General features: G+C 36.5%; 1 protein-coding gene across 5 annotated transcripts in view; it reads right to left on the reverse strand.

The window, feature by feature from the left end:
* Positions 1–15,297, reverse strand: part of ppip5k1a (diphosphoinositol pentakisphosphate kinase 1a) — a 36,798-nt gene that overhangs the window by 9,202 nt on the left and 12,299 nt on the right. For 4 of the 5 annotated variants that reach the window (XM_077229422.1, XM_077229419.1, XM_077229420.1 and 1 more), the window contains exons 8-26: positions 15,040–15,201; positions 14,788–14,909; positions 14,580–14,681; positions 14,326–14,412; positions 14,157–14,232; positions 10,427–10,536; positions 9,779–9,864; positions 9,566–9,691; positions 7,046–7,167; positions 6,771–6,953; positions 6,519–6,660; positions 6,182–6,405; positions 4,774–4,901; positions 4,567–4,681; positions 2,506–2,613; positions 2,230–2,343; positions 1,970–2,110; positions 1,718–1,811; positions 725–850 (exon numbers count right to left, since the gene is read on the reverse strand). In XM_077229422.1, coding sequence (XP_077085537.1) covers positions 725–850; positions 1,718–1,811; positions 1,970–2,110; positions 2,230–2,343; positions 2,506–2,613; positions 4,567–4,681; positions 4,774–4,901; positions 6,182–6,405; positions 6,519–6,660; positions 6,771–6,953; positions 7,046–7,167; positions 9,566–9,691; positions 9,779–9,864; positions 10,427–10,536; positions 14,157–14,232; positions 14,326–14,412; positions 14,580–14,681; positions 14,788–14,909; positions 15,040–15,201 — 2,368 coding nt within the window. The remainder of the gene's footprint in view (positions 1–724; positions 851–1,717; positions 1,812–1,969; positions 2,111–2,229; positions 2,344–2,505; positions 2,614–4,566; positions 4,682–4,773; positions 4,902–6,181; positions 6,406–6,518; positions 6,661–6,770; positions 6,954–7,045; positions 7,168–9,565; positions 9,692–9,778; positions 9,865–10,426; positions 10,537–14,156; positions 14,233–14,325; positions 14,413–14,579; positions 14,682–14,787; positions 14,910–15,039; positions 15,202–15,297) is intronic. The other variant, XM_077229421.1, reaches the window with a different exon arrangement.

Consider the following 15,297-nt stretch of genomic DNA (forward strand, 5'->3'; position numbering starts at 1 on the left):
GACCAGCCAGTCCTAGAGACCAGCCAGAGGTTTAAAATGAAGCTTCAAGCTAATAAGGATAAATGAACAGGCTCATGTATACGATAGTAACAAATGAGAGAGTAAAGTTAGAACTGCAAAACGGCAGTAAAGAAAACAGGACACAGGAAATGGGAACTGAAACGGGGAGAACGCCAAACAATGTGACACTGACACCTAGTGGACAAAGTGTTTCACCAGGAGTGTAAAAACAGAACATTCTGGAAGGAATCGGTATGTAAGGGCACTCCAAAGAGCACTGAATCATTTATCAAATTTAGTAATAATTTCAACACCAATTTAATGGGTAATAGTTTGCCGTTCACTAAATCTACATTCTTACCATGTTTTTGCTTCAAACTTTTTTGGATTCCTGAAACGGTACATAAAAATACGTGGTTCCATTTAAATGAGGTCAAGAATAAAACACTGCTCACTGAATATGATAAATGACAAGAGACAAAGACAATTTCAGAAAGACAATAAATGACACAGCAGACTCCATGAGCTTTTGGACACCACACATTCAAGACCATGAACATGAACCAGATGTGAAATGGTGAGTATGACAGCGAGATGTGTGATACACCGTCAGGATCTGATGTAATGAAAGTTCTCAATCATAAACTTTACAGGAAGTGCCCTTTACCTAGATTTCCTGTATTGTAAACTCTTTTATTATCTCTGTGAGAGAAGGAGCACATACCGTCTTTATAGGTCAAACTGCCCGAGGAGAATTTTTTGCGGTGTGTGCGTGCGTAGTCCTGAAGGTTGGGGGCACTAGAGGAGCCCCCCAGGACGGTGGTGCTGAAGAGACCAGCGCACTGAGAGCCTGCAGAGGGGGTTAGATCACGGAATTAGTGTGCACACCAACCACATGCACTTATTAATCAAAACACAGCAGTTACTGCAGTGCAGAGGGAGTGAGAGGACTATAAAATCATAATATATGACTCATGCCAAAACCATTACGGTTTTGCATCAATGACAGGCTAGTAGAGCGAAATCTAATGACCAAAAAGCAATGTTCTGGTCAGGGAAATATTCATGGAAGCATATACATTATATCTATTAGGAGCAATTATGTTGAAAAAAAAAAAAAAAAAACTAAAGCAAAACACCAGATCAGTATGATATTAGTGAACATTAGCGTTCACATGTCATTGATTGTAGATTACACAAATTAACTTCAAATCTACAGATAGTTAGGTATGAAATATGTCGGACTGCATGCAGGATTATTTTGCTAATTTTCACCCTTGTCAAATGTTTTTTAACCATGCAAAACTTTAAACTTTTAAAATTGCAGCAAAGTCAAGTCAAGGCACTTTCTTTCATAGGTGTATAAAAAGCCAACTAAACGCACATCACAGATTACAGCAATAAATAAAGCACTAATTCATTTAAAACACAGTTTAAATAGGATAAAGCAAAACACAGAATGATTGCTCCAAAATGTCTAAAAATGAACAGCATCATCCCACCATCATGCAACAAACTCCGTCTCTGTCTGGATCTAAAGTGTGTATCCACCCATTTTCTAGGTAACGTCTATGCAAGTGGTCAGCTAATGGCTTTTACACCGGAAAATAACATGCAATATAGTGTTGCCTTGGGTTGGAAGGGTGTGTTCCTGTCAGGGAGAAGAGATAAACAGCAGTTGTTGAGGCTGACTGAGGGACAGACACATGATACCAACCTAATCCGCTCTGCTTCATCTCTGGAGACTGACGTGAGCAGGAGGGGAAGAGACGATAGCTGCCACCTTTAGAGGATGAGCTTTCCGATAGGACCTGTGCACAGACACAAATAGAACTGTTGAATTATGGTACATAAAACCCAGCCTGATTCAGTCAATTTGACACCACAGAGATTTACACAAGTATTTTACAAAGCACACTGTACAATGGTTGGCATAGTAGGTGGTTGAGTGTGATGGCGGCTGTGATACCTCCATGGAGCCAGTCTTGCGATTCCGGATCAGAGGGGATTTTCTCTGGGTGCTGATGGTCTCCGAAAGGGGCAAGGCACGGTCGGGCTCATCTTGTGCAAGATTTTCCAAACTACCAGGGTCTGTTTGCTTTTGGTCATTCTATGTCACACACAAACACAGACATGGAGAATTCAGAAAACAAACTTAGCTATCATTAGCTGAACAACAACCTAATCCAATACATGATGAGAAAATGTAACAAATGAAAGTCTAAATACTTCAGCAGAGGCTGGACGGAAACCAAATCCCATCGGAGCGCTCTCCTCCTCAGATACTTTGACCCCAGGGCTGAAATGCAGTTCCACATGGAAGCGCTCTTCAGAGGATGGATCCTGAGTAAACACAACATCACAACTATCACATTTCTTTGAAGAACTCTTTTGAGACTACACAGTCCCCACTCAAACAAACATTGGACAGCTCAGTTATGACAGTTCACTTATGTTTATTCTGTACCTCAGTTGAGTAGAACAGAGAGTGAGAGAGGGATGTACCTTGTTGTTGTCTTCGTAGAGCATAATGACGATCTGGGTCATGTAGTTGAGCTCAGACACGGCACTTAGATAATCCATGGCTCTCTTCCACTGCTGGTCCTTCTCCTCCTGAAACATCATATGTATCCTTTAACAGTTCACTGAAACCACAATCAAAGATTCTTGCTAAAAAATAAAAAATAAAAAGTGTTCCTGTTCTCTCTGATTTTTCTGCATTTGTACTTTTGCTGTAGCTTTTGTACTACTTTACCCTTGCGAAATAAGTAGCATACTTAATTTTTTTTTAAAGAGTACTTACTACGGATATAATATACTTTAAAAGAATATAAAGTGCAAACTGAATGTAAAGTTTTCAGATGCTTAAGTGGATGTTGACTGCAATAAAGTGAAAATGGATAATAGTATAAATACATTTATATTAAATGCATTTTTTTAACACACTAAGAACTTTAGGACTTCAATACATCTTTATAGGTAATTTCATAATTACTTCTATTGTCTTTGAAACATGGTTAAAGTATCCTGCTAAATGTACTAACAATCATTTATGGTAAAGTCACTTTTATAAAATACAGATTGTTTCAAAGCAGCCTAACAGGGATAAACAGGAAAATAATTATTCAATTATGCAAACAGAGTTCAATTCTGCTGTAAAGCAGCTCTAAAAAGAAAACAGTGTCATTGTTCAGCTGAGTTCAGTTCAGTGTTAATTCAGTTCCGTTTATTAACTGTATAAAGATTATCAAATATGAAACGAGTTCAATTCAGCTTTAAAACAGTTATATAAAAAACAGTGGTGTCACCGTCCAGCTCTGGCCTTAAACAAAAAATATCTGTAGGCATTTGAAATTAGAGGCAATAACTACATTTTAATCATGATGATACAAACAAAGATGCTACACACACTGATTGAAAATACAAATTCACTCTCTGACAGAGTTGACAGACACTTTTGCCAAACTTGCACAGTGTGAAACGATGCGGTGTTAGAATGTTAGAGCTAGACACTTGGCAACAGAAAACCAAACGCGTACTCATATTTGCGTGCTTTGTACAGTCACGGAAACTCTGTACATTGTATATAAACAGTAAATTCAGCGTTTGAGAGGAAAAATGTCAAATGCTGATAGAAAATGTGACAATTTGAGTGAAGAAGAGACGGTTTCATTCTAACTTTTTAGTCCGAAGTATCCATTCAGTATAAACTCGATAGAACAGTCGGAAATGCGAGAACACGCAATGCTAGAGCTTTTATGTAAACAGGTTGCGTGCTGCGTTCACTGACACCGCAAATATGCAAATAAGAACGTTAACCCAGGGTTTAGGAATGTACAATGTGAAACATCAGTTCATAAATATCCAGGATTAATTGTTAACCTCGGGTAAATTATGAGCAGTGTGAAAAATGAAGCAAGATTACCCAGTTTATAGTGCGCTATAAACACTACTTTATACAGAGGTAAGGGGAAAATAAATGCTATCGAAACTTTCCTGAAGACAGTAAGTTATCTTTAGCGATACATTCATATAAACCCCCACCCCCAATTCAATATTTATATTTTTCATCCTATATTTCGAGCACAGCTTGTTATGCCTGGTGCAAAATTTGCTCTGTTGGCACATCCGTGTTCTCTTTGTATCCGTTTTCTGCCTAAAATTTATGGCTGGTTGACCGGTGCATCTCTAGCTGAATATTATGTCTAATGATGAAGTTGCAATTCAGTAAATTAAAAATATGTTCAATTTTAAATTAAACATTGAAAAACACAATACAGTTTATTTATAATACAAATTATTATCAAGTACTTTGTATGTGCTTTAATATATCAACATATCAAAATAATTTTACTTCTTTAAAGCACAACAAAATATTATTAAAACATAATGATTAAAAATGTCCTTTAAAGTAAAAAGTAATTTGGCAATATTACAAAATGCACTTTTTACATGTGTTAAGCATTGTCATCAAACATGGACGGTAGACAGGACAGCTTATGTGTGCATCACTTCGATTCTCTATATTCCTCGTCATTTCTCTTTATAATGTGCTATAATACTTACATCCAATAGGCCGCCATAACGGAAGATGCTAAGCAGGGAGTGGACGTGACTCTCACTCGTGAAATATAGCCGAGTTCGAACATGCCTGCCTGGTGACAGCACTCCACGTGAGTATCTGGGATACAAAGATATGGACAAAAATCTCATGGTCAATAGGAGAGACCAAACAAAAGAAAAATGAGAGATGAGAGTAAACAGGGCACTCACAGTGGATGCAGTTTGTTTACAGACTCGTCCTCATGTGTCCTCTGGAGGTCCAGTTGAATTTTCTTTACTAAAGGCAGACAGTAGGCATATGCAATATCCAGCTTTTCCATGTTATTAATGCCATACTCCTAAAAAAAAAGTAGTTTACAATCAGATGTACAGTAGTAGATCCTGGCTTTGTGTGGAATACTGGGTAGAGGCGTTTTGTGGGGGGAAAAAAACAAGTAAAGGATAATCAATGGCTCGCTGTGCATTAAACAATTTTAATGCATGACGTGGAGGCAAAGAACAGCATGATGCCTCTACTGTTAATGCAACTAACTGTGGATTATCCTGCTTATACCATAAGGTCATTTGCCAGCATTGACAACTTAAATCTGTCATTGATGTTTGCAGCGCAATATCTGACCGAAAGGGTAAAATTGATGGTTATTTTTCGGCAGTTAGGATCTAGCATCTAGCGTTCAACCGCTTTGAATCAGACACAGAAATAAAGTAGTGCGTAAGATTACATTTATTTGATTTTGAATGAATGAGTGAGTTTAATTACTTCAGAATAGCGATGAATTTGCTGAGAAATATAGCAATTCAGTAGCGAAGCTATTTTATTACTAAAATTAGAGAGACCACGGTACAACTAAAAATATACAATCTTTTATTACCTACAAAACCAGATTACAGTACCCAAGAAGAATATCACTATTTTGTAGCAAGTCGATACGACTCCCATTCAACAACATAATTCTACTGCTGTTGGCAAGGTTTATGTTAACTAAAAAACAAATAAAAAATAAAACATTTTAATTTCTTGAAATACAATAAAAAATAAACTGAAATACAATAAAATATATAATTTTTAAATATGGCAAAAATACACAAAAAAATATTTTGCCTTCAGAACTGACTTTAACTCAATTTTAAAGCAACATTTTTTATTTACATTTAGTTTAAGTACTAAAATAACTAAAACTAAATAAAACCTATATAGACCCATTTAAAATAAAACAACCTATTTAAACTGAAACTTTAACGAAATTAAAATGAAAACAGAAATAACAAATATAAATTCTAATAATAAAAAAATAAAAAAAACAATGGTACTAAAATAGCTCTGGCTGTTAGTCAAAAATTGTCAAGAAGTACTTATAAGGGGTTTAACAATAGTTTTTTAGATTTAGTTTTACTTTTTGTTAACTTTATGTTGTGGTATCGAGGGCTGGGTGATATGTGAATAAAAAATGTAAATTATTTTTTTTTTCCTTGAAGAAAGTAATAGCTAATGCTAGTGAAAATATCTAGTGAAATACTTGTATTCTGACAAACCCTATTCACATAAGCAACTGAAGAAAAATAAACTTTAGCAAAGGGCAAGAAATACAGGTTCACGTATCAGAATTTCCTCACACACCTGAGGTATGACAATGTCGGCTAAAGCTCGAGAGAGCTTGAAGAGTTCCCCTGTGTCCTCCAGGCCCAGGGAGCTGTTGTGCTGCACGTCATACTTAACACAGTCATAAATGTCAGGAATCTTGCTGATGTCATAGCGGCCGCTCTTCATGCGGAAGTCCCTTTCCAACTTAGACCAGCGCTGCAACATCATCTCAAGTGTCTCGCTGTGGTACAGCTGTAAATCTGAGACAGGCAACTCAAACTCATTTACTCTGGTTGTATCAAGTTTATCGGTATGGCCTTTTAAAGTGTGCTTTTCTTTTCTGTCTTTTTTTATGTGAGCACAGAGCAATCACCTGCTGATTTGGGGTCTTCAAGTCTTTTGCGGATCTGTGATGTGAGGCTCTGGACAAGTGTGTAGACTTGATCACACATACTCACTGGATTCTCCACAGCCTTCATAGAGTTCACCAGAGAGCTGCTGCATGTTGGAGCCAGCTGGAGAAACAAAAGAGATGAAGCGGACACAGATGTGCTTTTCATATCAAGTCAGTAGAGGGACTGGAATACACCCAATAGTTCAAAAGATGCCTGACGCTCTGATTTACCCTGTCAAAGTCTTCTTCTGTGAAGATTTGATCTTTCTGCATGATCTCATGAAGTCTGGCCTTAACCCTCTGCTGACAGCCGCTGAGGGAGTCAATATCGTTATCCAGCAGGCCATTCATATTTGCACTCTTTACCATCTGAACCAGGATAGGTGTTAGTTCCCCTTCCAGTGCCAAGAGACCCTGCGAGGCAGACAACCAACACCAGTTTAACATCCTCTGATAACTTTATACCTTTAAACCTTAGAAGACCTGTATTTGTTGTGGCTGAGGACCTTTGCAAAGGCAGCAGCAGTCATTTGCACCCTGCCCTCATCCGAGGCATAGATCTTGAGGTCATGTCGGTAGGTGCTGTGTAACCTGAGCAGGCCACAGCCTGGAAAGCCAGCGTAATCCCCTATAAGTGGTAAAGAACAGAACATTCACAGAGAAAAACTTGGTTTGACTAAATAGCGATATATAAAAAGGGTAATCAACCCTGTTCCTGAAAACCCACTGTCTTTCTGGGTTTTAGCTCCAACCATAATCAGGGTCTTGACTGACAATTAGAGGCATGGGTGTTGGAGCAGGCTGGAATGAAACTCTGCAGGATAGTGGGTCTCTAAGAACAGGGTTAAGCACTACTATAAGTCTGAAGGTTACCATGTCAAAGTTAACATGTCCAAAATTTTATTTTGCTCTAAAATTTCATTCACTCAAAGTTGGCAACCTCAGACACATTAAACACTTTGATGTCACTGAAAGTAAACACCATTGGTTGTTCCATATCACACAACCAATCAGTAAGCAAAACGTAAACGCAAATATAATTTGCGAGATAAGGAAGAATTCAAGATTATCAGAGAACAATGATTAAAATGTAAGTCTGTTCCTCAGACAAAAGTATCAGAAGACTTACAGCTCACAATATAGTCATATGAAGAATATGGTTTTGTGACACTTCTATGGAGTGAATAACATTAATAAAATACCGCTGCTCAGAAAATAAAGCACAAATATAGCTTAGAAAAACAAGAAAATGGGAAGCATATAATACGAAGACTGTTGAATAGGCACTGGGGTTTATCCCGAAATTGGGATTATACATTTTATAAACTTCAAGGATTTTATAATAAATGCTTCTCAGATCTTTGGTTAATAGAGTGCTGCAGGGATGGTGTATTTTTGTAGGCCAGAATTTGCATCACTAGTTTCCTCAACATCCATTAGCTTTTGGATTATTGCAGAAAATAAGCTCAGAGACAAAAGTGTATAATTCTTACACATTTTGTTAATCAAGATAATCTTCACAAATTAACACATTTATGAATATTGAATCCTAAATACAATCCACAGCAGCTGAAGTTAAGCTATAAAGAACTACACCACAGTTGCATGACATCAATGTCACCAAATGCTTTTTTCAAGACACATAAAAGCTAAAAAAAATTGCAAGTGGGGTGTAACTGATGTAATATTTTATGTCATAGAATAAAACGTGAAAAATATCCTGAGCTTGTGTTAATCACAGGCATTTAAACAAAATTGAAAAAAGTCCATTCTTCTGGACAATGAAAGTTCATGAAGTTCATAAATGGTAATTTCCGGGTTTTAGGACTTTGCAGCACTCTATGTGCATTCAATTTTAGTTTAATTAGTCATTACTCAACTCTAAGTCAGTTATTTAACTATGATTAATATATTCATATTTGAAAGTTAACAAAGTACTGATTTATTAAGCATTATATAATGTTTGTAGATGACTGAATAATGAACAATTATTAAAATGTCATCCGATATTGAGTCCCCGTCATTAATATGAATGTTAATCGGTTAGATTTAGGTGTAATGTTGGATTAGAAAGGTGTAATAAGGTGCTGAAACCATGAGATTTGTAGACTCTAGAAAAATAACATCTAAAGGGGATCTCAATTCTGGCCCTCGGTCAACAGTTTTGCTCCAACCCTAATCAAACACAACAACGCAAGTGTCTTTTGCTAGTTTCAGCCCGACGCAGTTATCATTTCACGTCCTACGCCACGTTGTTTAAATAGAGCGCCATTTGAGCGCCCATGAGCGTGCTGGTCTGAAAATGAGGTGTGTTCAGGAACATTGTTATTTGAGGCAACTGAAATAGACCAACTGAAACCTGGTCTAAAGTAGTTATTTAAACTTTGTTTAATTTGTGGCAGTTTGTGCGTCGGCTTGCTGAAGAGATGCTCACCTACTTCTCTGCGGCGATGCTGCTGCAGTGTCGTTATATCTGCGTTACCGGGAGTCGTTATAAAATGCTCTTGCATGTTTAGTTTTTACCATTTTAGGAGGAGTAAAATTTACATTTGTAGCTTCAACAACCAGATCCATGTGTATGGAATATTTAATAAGGATTCTATACTGAATATCTATACGAATTTATAGCATTGACTATGTACAACGGAACAAGCTGCAAAGCTGTCAGTCAATAACTTGTGTGCATGTGATGCGCAGGGGTCGCGCTGCACACTTTTATTGACTTGCGCAGTTTAATTCTCACACTTTAATAATATGTATAACTCCTGCCTTAATATAACAAGCTGTTTTACAATGAGGAATGATTACCTCAAAATGCAGATCAGTATGCAGGTACGAGGTACTTTATCTGAATGAAATGCATACATCTCACTCATAGAGAGATGAGCACTTTTTTGCTCAAGTGCCAGCGATTCACCCTCAGCGTGCCAGTGTTGGCACGTCTGCCATAGGTTGCCGACCCCTGGCTTAGATCGTTAAAATAGGGCCCCTTAGTGACAGACAAACAGGAGTTTTTTTTTTTTCACCTTGACCTCCAGGATACATGCAGCGGAAAGCCCTGCCGAGTTCTTCAGCCTGAACTCTGCCCGCTGGAGTCAGCTCTCCTCCCCACTTCAGCACCAGCAGTATAGAGGCGCCCTCCTTACGGGTATCTGCACACAACACAAACAGCAGCAAAATAGTGCATGACATGATTAAAGCTAAACACGACTGAGTTTCTTGATCAACAATCCTCGTACCTTCCTCCTCACTGGATGTTTTGGGCTGTCCATGGGGAAGGTAGGTTAGCTGCACTTTCCTATTGATTCCAGAGAAATGGCCATACCTGAAAAAATGAATAGAACAGAACAGGGACAATAGTGTAATTAGGGTGTCTACAGACCCCAAAGAAGTTTACTTTCCACTTCCCTGTTCTTGACTGACATCTATATTAACATAGCCAGGAGCACCTGTCAGAACAGCTGTTCAGAAATCCATCCAGTGCATCTATGCCATTGCTGAATGAGTGATTGTCAAGAGCTGTGAAAGGGGACACTGCCATTTCATTGTGTCATAGGACAAAACTTAATACTGAGATTCTAAAAATACTGCATGTTGGGAATATCACCGAACATAGTGTTCATTTACAACATCCTTCAACGAAATCTCCTTTAAGACATGTTACATATATCTCCTTAGATTACACTAGAAACATTATTGTATTTTTCTGAAAGAAAGCATCTGTTAAGAATATGATGGAAATTAATGTTTTATTTTATATAACACCCGAGCTAGTGAAGCTTGTGTCTGGAAAATACGTTGTGTCAAAAGACTTAAAAGGAGGCCACCAAGGAAGACTGCAAGTGTGCCAGTTAGCATGGCCCAGTTAACATCTTACATTAACGTACATTTCTAGAACGGTCTTCAGTTGTTCAAGCTTGGACTTCTTCTCCTCAACTTCACAGTCAGTATGCTGTCCTATATCTGCCAAGAGTGTCCTGGTAATGTCCAGAACTTCCTGTGGAAACACAGATATGGAGTAGCACAGCAGCTTTTAACAGTAAATTCAAGGTTTAAATGAGTGGTTCTCAAACAATGGGCCAGGGGCCCACTATGGGCTCAGCAAACCCAAGGGGGCCTCAAGATGACTTAAAATTAGGTAAAATAAGACACAACAGGTATTGAAATAAGTTTAAAATTAACCAAAATCAAGGTGTTTCTTATTTTAATTTACCCCCTCAACAAAGTTTTTTTTTCTTTGAAGCACCTGTATTCCCAGAGTCTTGGAAAACCTCAATATATGAGGAAGCCTAATTTTAAAACTTTGTTTGTAGACCTGGGCCAGTATGTATAAAACTTCTAAGAAATGCTCTTAAGAATAGTCTTAAGCTTTGACTTAAGTGTAAAAAAATTCTTAGTAAAAATTTGGACTTCTCTAAGAGTTGGACACTTTTATCAATAAGCTAAAAGAAACTTTCAGTAATGTCTAAGAATGATTCTTAAGTGCTGACTGAAGTGGCACTTAAGTGCTGTGAACTAAGAACTACAATGATGTCAACCCAAAATGGCCGCCCTCAACCACTGAATAAGCCAATGGTGAGGTCACTGCAGCATGACACCAATCATTTAATGTAATTATAATAAAATCATTTAATTAAGACACTGAAACTTTAATATTTAAATTTATTTTTAAAAAATCGCTTTGCATTGTGCAAAATTATCACAAATTAGTATTGATGCTGTGGAACCCTTTTCTATTGATAGATGTCTCCTCATTTACAGTTGGAGCAATGATGCAAACATGAGATCCATCAATGGATCCAACAAGGGAAGCTTGCAATCCTCATAAAAGAGGCTTGATTTTTCTGGAAGATTTGAAGATCAGTTGGAAAGTCAATGAACTGCCAAACAGTAGTGGCCAAAAGTAAGGCAAAGGAAAATTGACACATTTTTTTAAAGAGTATTAAAAATGTGTTAAAGATTTTGTAAGCGTATTGTGTAGTTGTGTTTGGAGTCAATTGTTTATTTTTGATAACACAATGAAACATGCCATATTGTACATACATATTTTTTAGCCAGGCTATCATACAAAGAAATTATGAACACATGAAAAAACAAGGCAGGACAATGAAATATTAATAACTGACTAAGTTGTAGACAATGTATGATTTTTTTCCTCCTGTGAGCTTTTTAGTTTTTCTAAACTTGTAGCTGTAGTTTGCCCTTATTTATCACTTAATATTCAACAACATTATTGATCTGCCTGAATCAACACCATTGTCTGAGAACTGAACTGTGCTGGACGATGACATGCCCGTTTTCTCCAGAGCAAATAAATAGAAACAAATAGATAACTAATGATTTTTACAATGGAAATGAATCAACACTGAACTTACTTAAGCTGGACAATGACACTATTTTCTTACAGCCAAAACTAACTTTTCCTGTAATCAATGTAAATCTGCTTTGAAACAATCTGTGTTGTAAAAGGTGACTTGACTTGAAATACTTTTGTCAGATAAATACCTTCACTTAGTTTAGTGTTTTGTTCTTCCCTCATATTTTAAAATATAAAAAAAATATACAAATAAAAATATTTTCTTCATAATTTGATGGTTCAAGTAAACTTGTAGGGTCAATAATAAAATTAAAATAAAAAAACACTCTGCACGTCACTTTTGGCCGTTACTGTATGTTTGGTGTGGTCAGTGTCACAATAATGCAATTTCAGACCCTGCCTACTGTGGAATGATGAGCTTAAGTCATCACCGGTGCACTGCTGCATTTTTCCAGTCGCCAAAAATGTAATTATTAATTTCATTTAATTTCATTGCTATAAAATTTCTTAAAAGGTCAGTTACAAAAAGAATATACCTTGATGATCAACTCTGTCATCATTTAACTCCAATACATCACATTTTTGTTGAAAAGTGCGTGACCTCCTCCTCTCTGCTGCCATCTTCTTACTCCTAACTAGGTTAGGATCTCCAGCACTCTTAAATAATTTAGGAGCTGAGACCTAGTCTTGACACTTAGGAACCTTTATGCCTTTAGGAACACACTTATTCTCAAGTTTAGGAATAAGAGTAAAATGATGTAATGCTTAGAATTTTGACAGACTTCAGACTAAAATTTTACTCTGAGTGCCTTTATACATACGGCCCCTGGAAAAGTCATGTAAACGAATAAAATCCTAAACCGGAATGGCATTTTTATAATGACTATTATGGAAGCTTGTTTCCGCCAATAAATAAATAAATAAATAATAATAGCGACTTTTTATCTCACAATTCTGACTTTATTTCTCACAATTGCGAGATATAATGTCAGAATTGCGTGATATAAAGTCGCATTTGCGTGTTATAAAGTCAGAATTGCGTGATATAAAGTCGCAATTGCATGATATAAAGTCGCAATTGCATGATATAAAGTCAGAATTGAGTGATATAAAGTCGCAATTGCGTGTTATAAAGCCAGAATTGTGAGATGAACTCGCAATTGCGAGTTATAAAGTCCAATTCTATGGGGGTAAAAAGACTGACTTTTTTCCTCAGAATAGTTTAGATCTCACAATTCTGACTTTATAACACGCAATTGCGACTTTATTTCACGCAATTCTGACTTTATATCTCGCAATTCTGAGAAATAAAGTCAGAATTGTGAGATAAAAAGTCGCAATTACCTTTTTTATTTTTCATTCTGTGGCATAGAATATACATTATACATCAAGTTAAAATATATTTTTAAGAATCCCAAGCAAGTAAATAAACAACTGGAATAATCATGTCTACACATTGTTTAAAAAGAGTGGGGGTCTTAAATTAAGGACATCCTGAAATGCAATTATTTTATTTTTAATTATGAATATTTTAGTTAATTTTTTAAATTTACAGAAAACAGCAGTGCTCATAAATTAAGATAAGTTCTAGTGCCCATAAATTAATAAGTTCTAGAGGGTCAACAAGGTTGAGAAGCAATGGTTTAAATTTAACCAAAATATAAAAAAATTAAATCTAATAATAATAATAATAATAATAATTGAAATAAAATAATTTACAAAATTGTTACCTGGAATATATTGGGCCAAGATAGTTTCTGAAATGAGTAATATCTTTGAGAAGGAGTTGGCATTGGAGCCTTTATTTTTTATTCTTGGTCTGCCTGATAAAGCTTCGATTTTATCAAAAGAAAAAAAGACTGTAAAATCTTTCGCAGCAAGGAAAAACATATTACTGAGTTGGATAAGTGACAAGACTTCGACTATATCGGTATGGCGCAATTCTATGTCGATGGAATTAATTCCGCTGGAATATTTAACTTGTCTAGTTAATGGTCAGCCAGTCCATTTTTATAGTGTCAACTATTCTGCGGAAGGGTTTTCCCATTCATGTGCCCCAAGTGAGTACAAACTTGTATAATACAGCAGTTATGTGCTTAGTGTATTTATTTAATTTTGCTTTATCTTATTTTTATTTTTTTTACTCTTTTAGTGGCCAAGGATAAATGTGCTCATTATTACTTCAGCAGGCTATATTTTTTTTTAATTGTGATTGAATTTTTTTGTGTGTACTTTCTGATTTAAAGTTGGAACATGTTTAACAAATGCATAAAAAAAAAAGAATAAATAAAAATTGTTACCTGGAGTTGTTTGGGTTTCTTTAGCTTCAGTTTGCCCGTTTTATATCCACCGTATGTTTCAAAAAGCTCAAAAAACCTAGAAGAAAGGAAAAAGCACCATATTTTTGCTATTTGGATATCAGTAATGCTTTAAGTGATTAAGTCTATTAAGCAGGTGGCAAGAACACACATGGGATTCCGCACTTCCATCTTCATCTTCTGCTTTGGTGTACGATCTCCATGACGGATCACAGCTATTACGCAGCGCAGCTCCATCCTAGCGAAAAAAAAAAAAAAAAAATTCTGATGCAATATCATAATACGTCGCTTAAGAGTGGAAACCTTAAAAATATATGAATGTTGTTGCATTAGACAATAAAAAAAATAAAGTGTTGCATTAGACAATAAAAAAAATAAAGTGTAAGTGAAGCATGCGATACGTACATGGTGCCTGATGTAGTGGGTACAATAGGAATGTCCTCTGCCTCTGTAGGTATGGACCACGGGATCTGGAACTGAGGAGCCAGCTCCCTCATCACAATATTTCTGAAAGAAAGAACAAGCTAAACTCAATCCTGTTGTGCAATTTTGCAACCTTATGTTAATATGTTTGAAATACAAAGATTTTGAATCTTTATCTGATGATGATTACCCCAGGATCTTAGCACAGTCGTCATAGTATTTCATGGAATTCTTCACAAAGCTAAATCCGTTGACATCACACACATACGAGTGGCCGTTGGCTCGGAGGAGGTCGAATCCACAAACTGTTTGCTACAGTGTAAAATGTATTTGAGAACAAAATCAGCATGAACAGGTTAAACCCTTGAAACATTTTCAGTCTGCAAATTCTTTCTTGTACATTCAAAATTTCATTCTTGAAACCAAGAAATGAGCAGCTGACCTTGAATGCCAAACACACTTTACGGGCCACAAGCTTCTCCATGGCAGTGAGCATGACTGGGTAGCGGATTTCTTTGCCTTCACTGTCTCGCTCAACTTTCCCGTCAAGTGCAGGGGACTTACGAGCTTCTGCGTGAGCATAATCTGGCCCTACTGTGTACACCTGTAACAAAACAAACACGCGCAAAAGAATGTTGCTGCTTCTCTAAAAATTTACAAATGAAACAAACGCGTAAGAAAGCAGAACTTTGCTCTATAT

Source organism: Siphateles boraxobius, unplaced genomic scaffold (assembly GCF_051911475.1).
Source record: "Siphateles boraxobius isolate OS27281-9 unplaced genomic scaffold, OSU_SipBor_1 130, whole genome shotgun sequence".
Classification (NCBI taxonomy): Eukaryota; Metazoa; Chordata; class Actinopteri; order Cypriniformes; family Leuciscidae; genus Siphateles; species Siphateles boraxobius.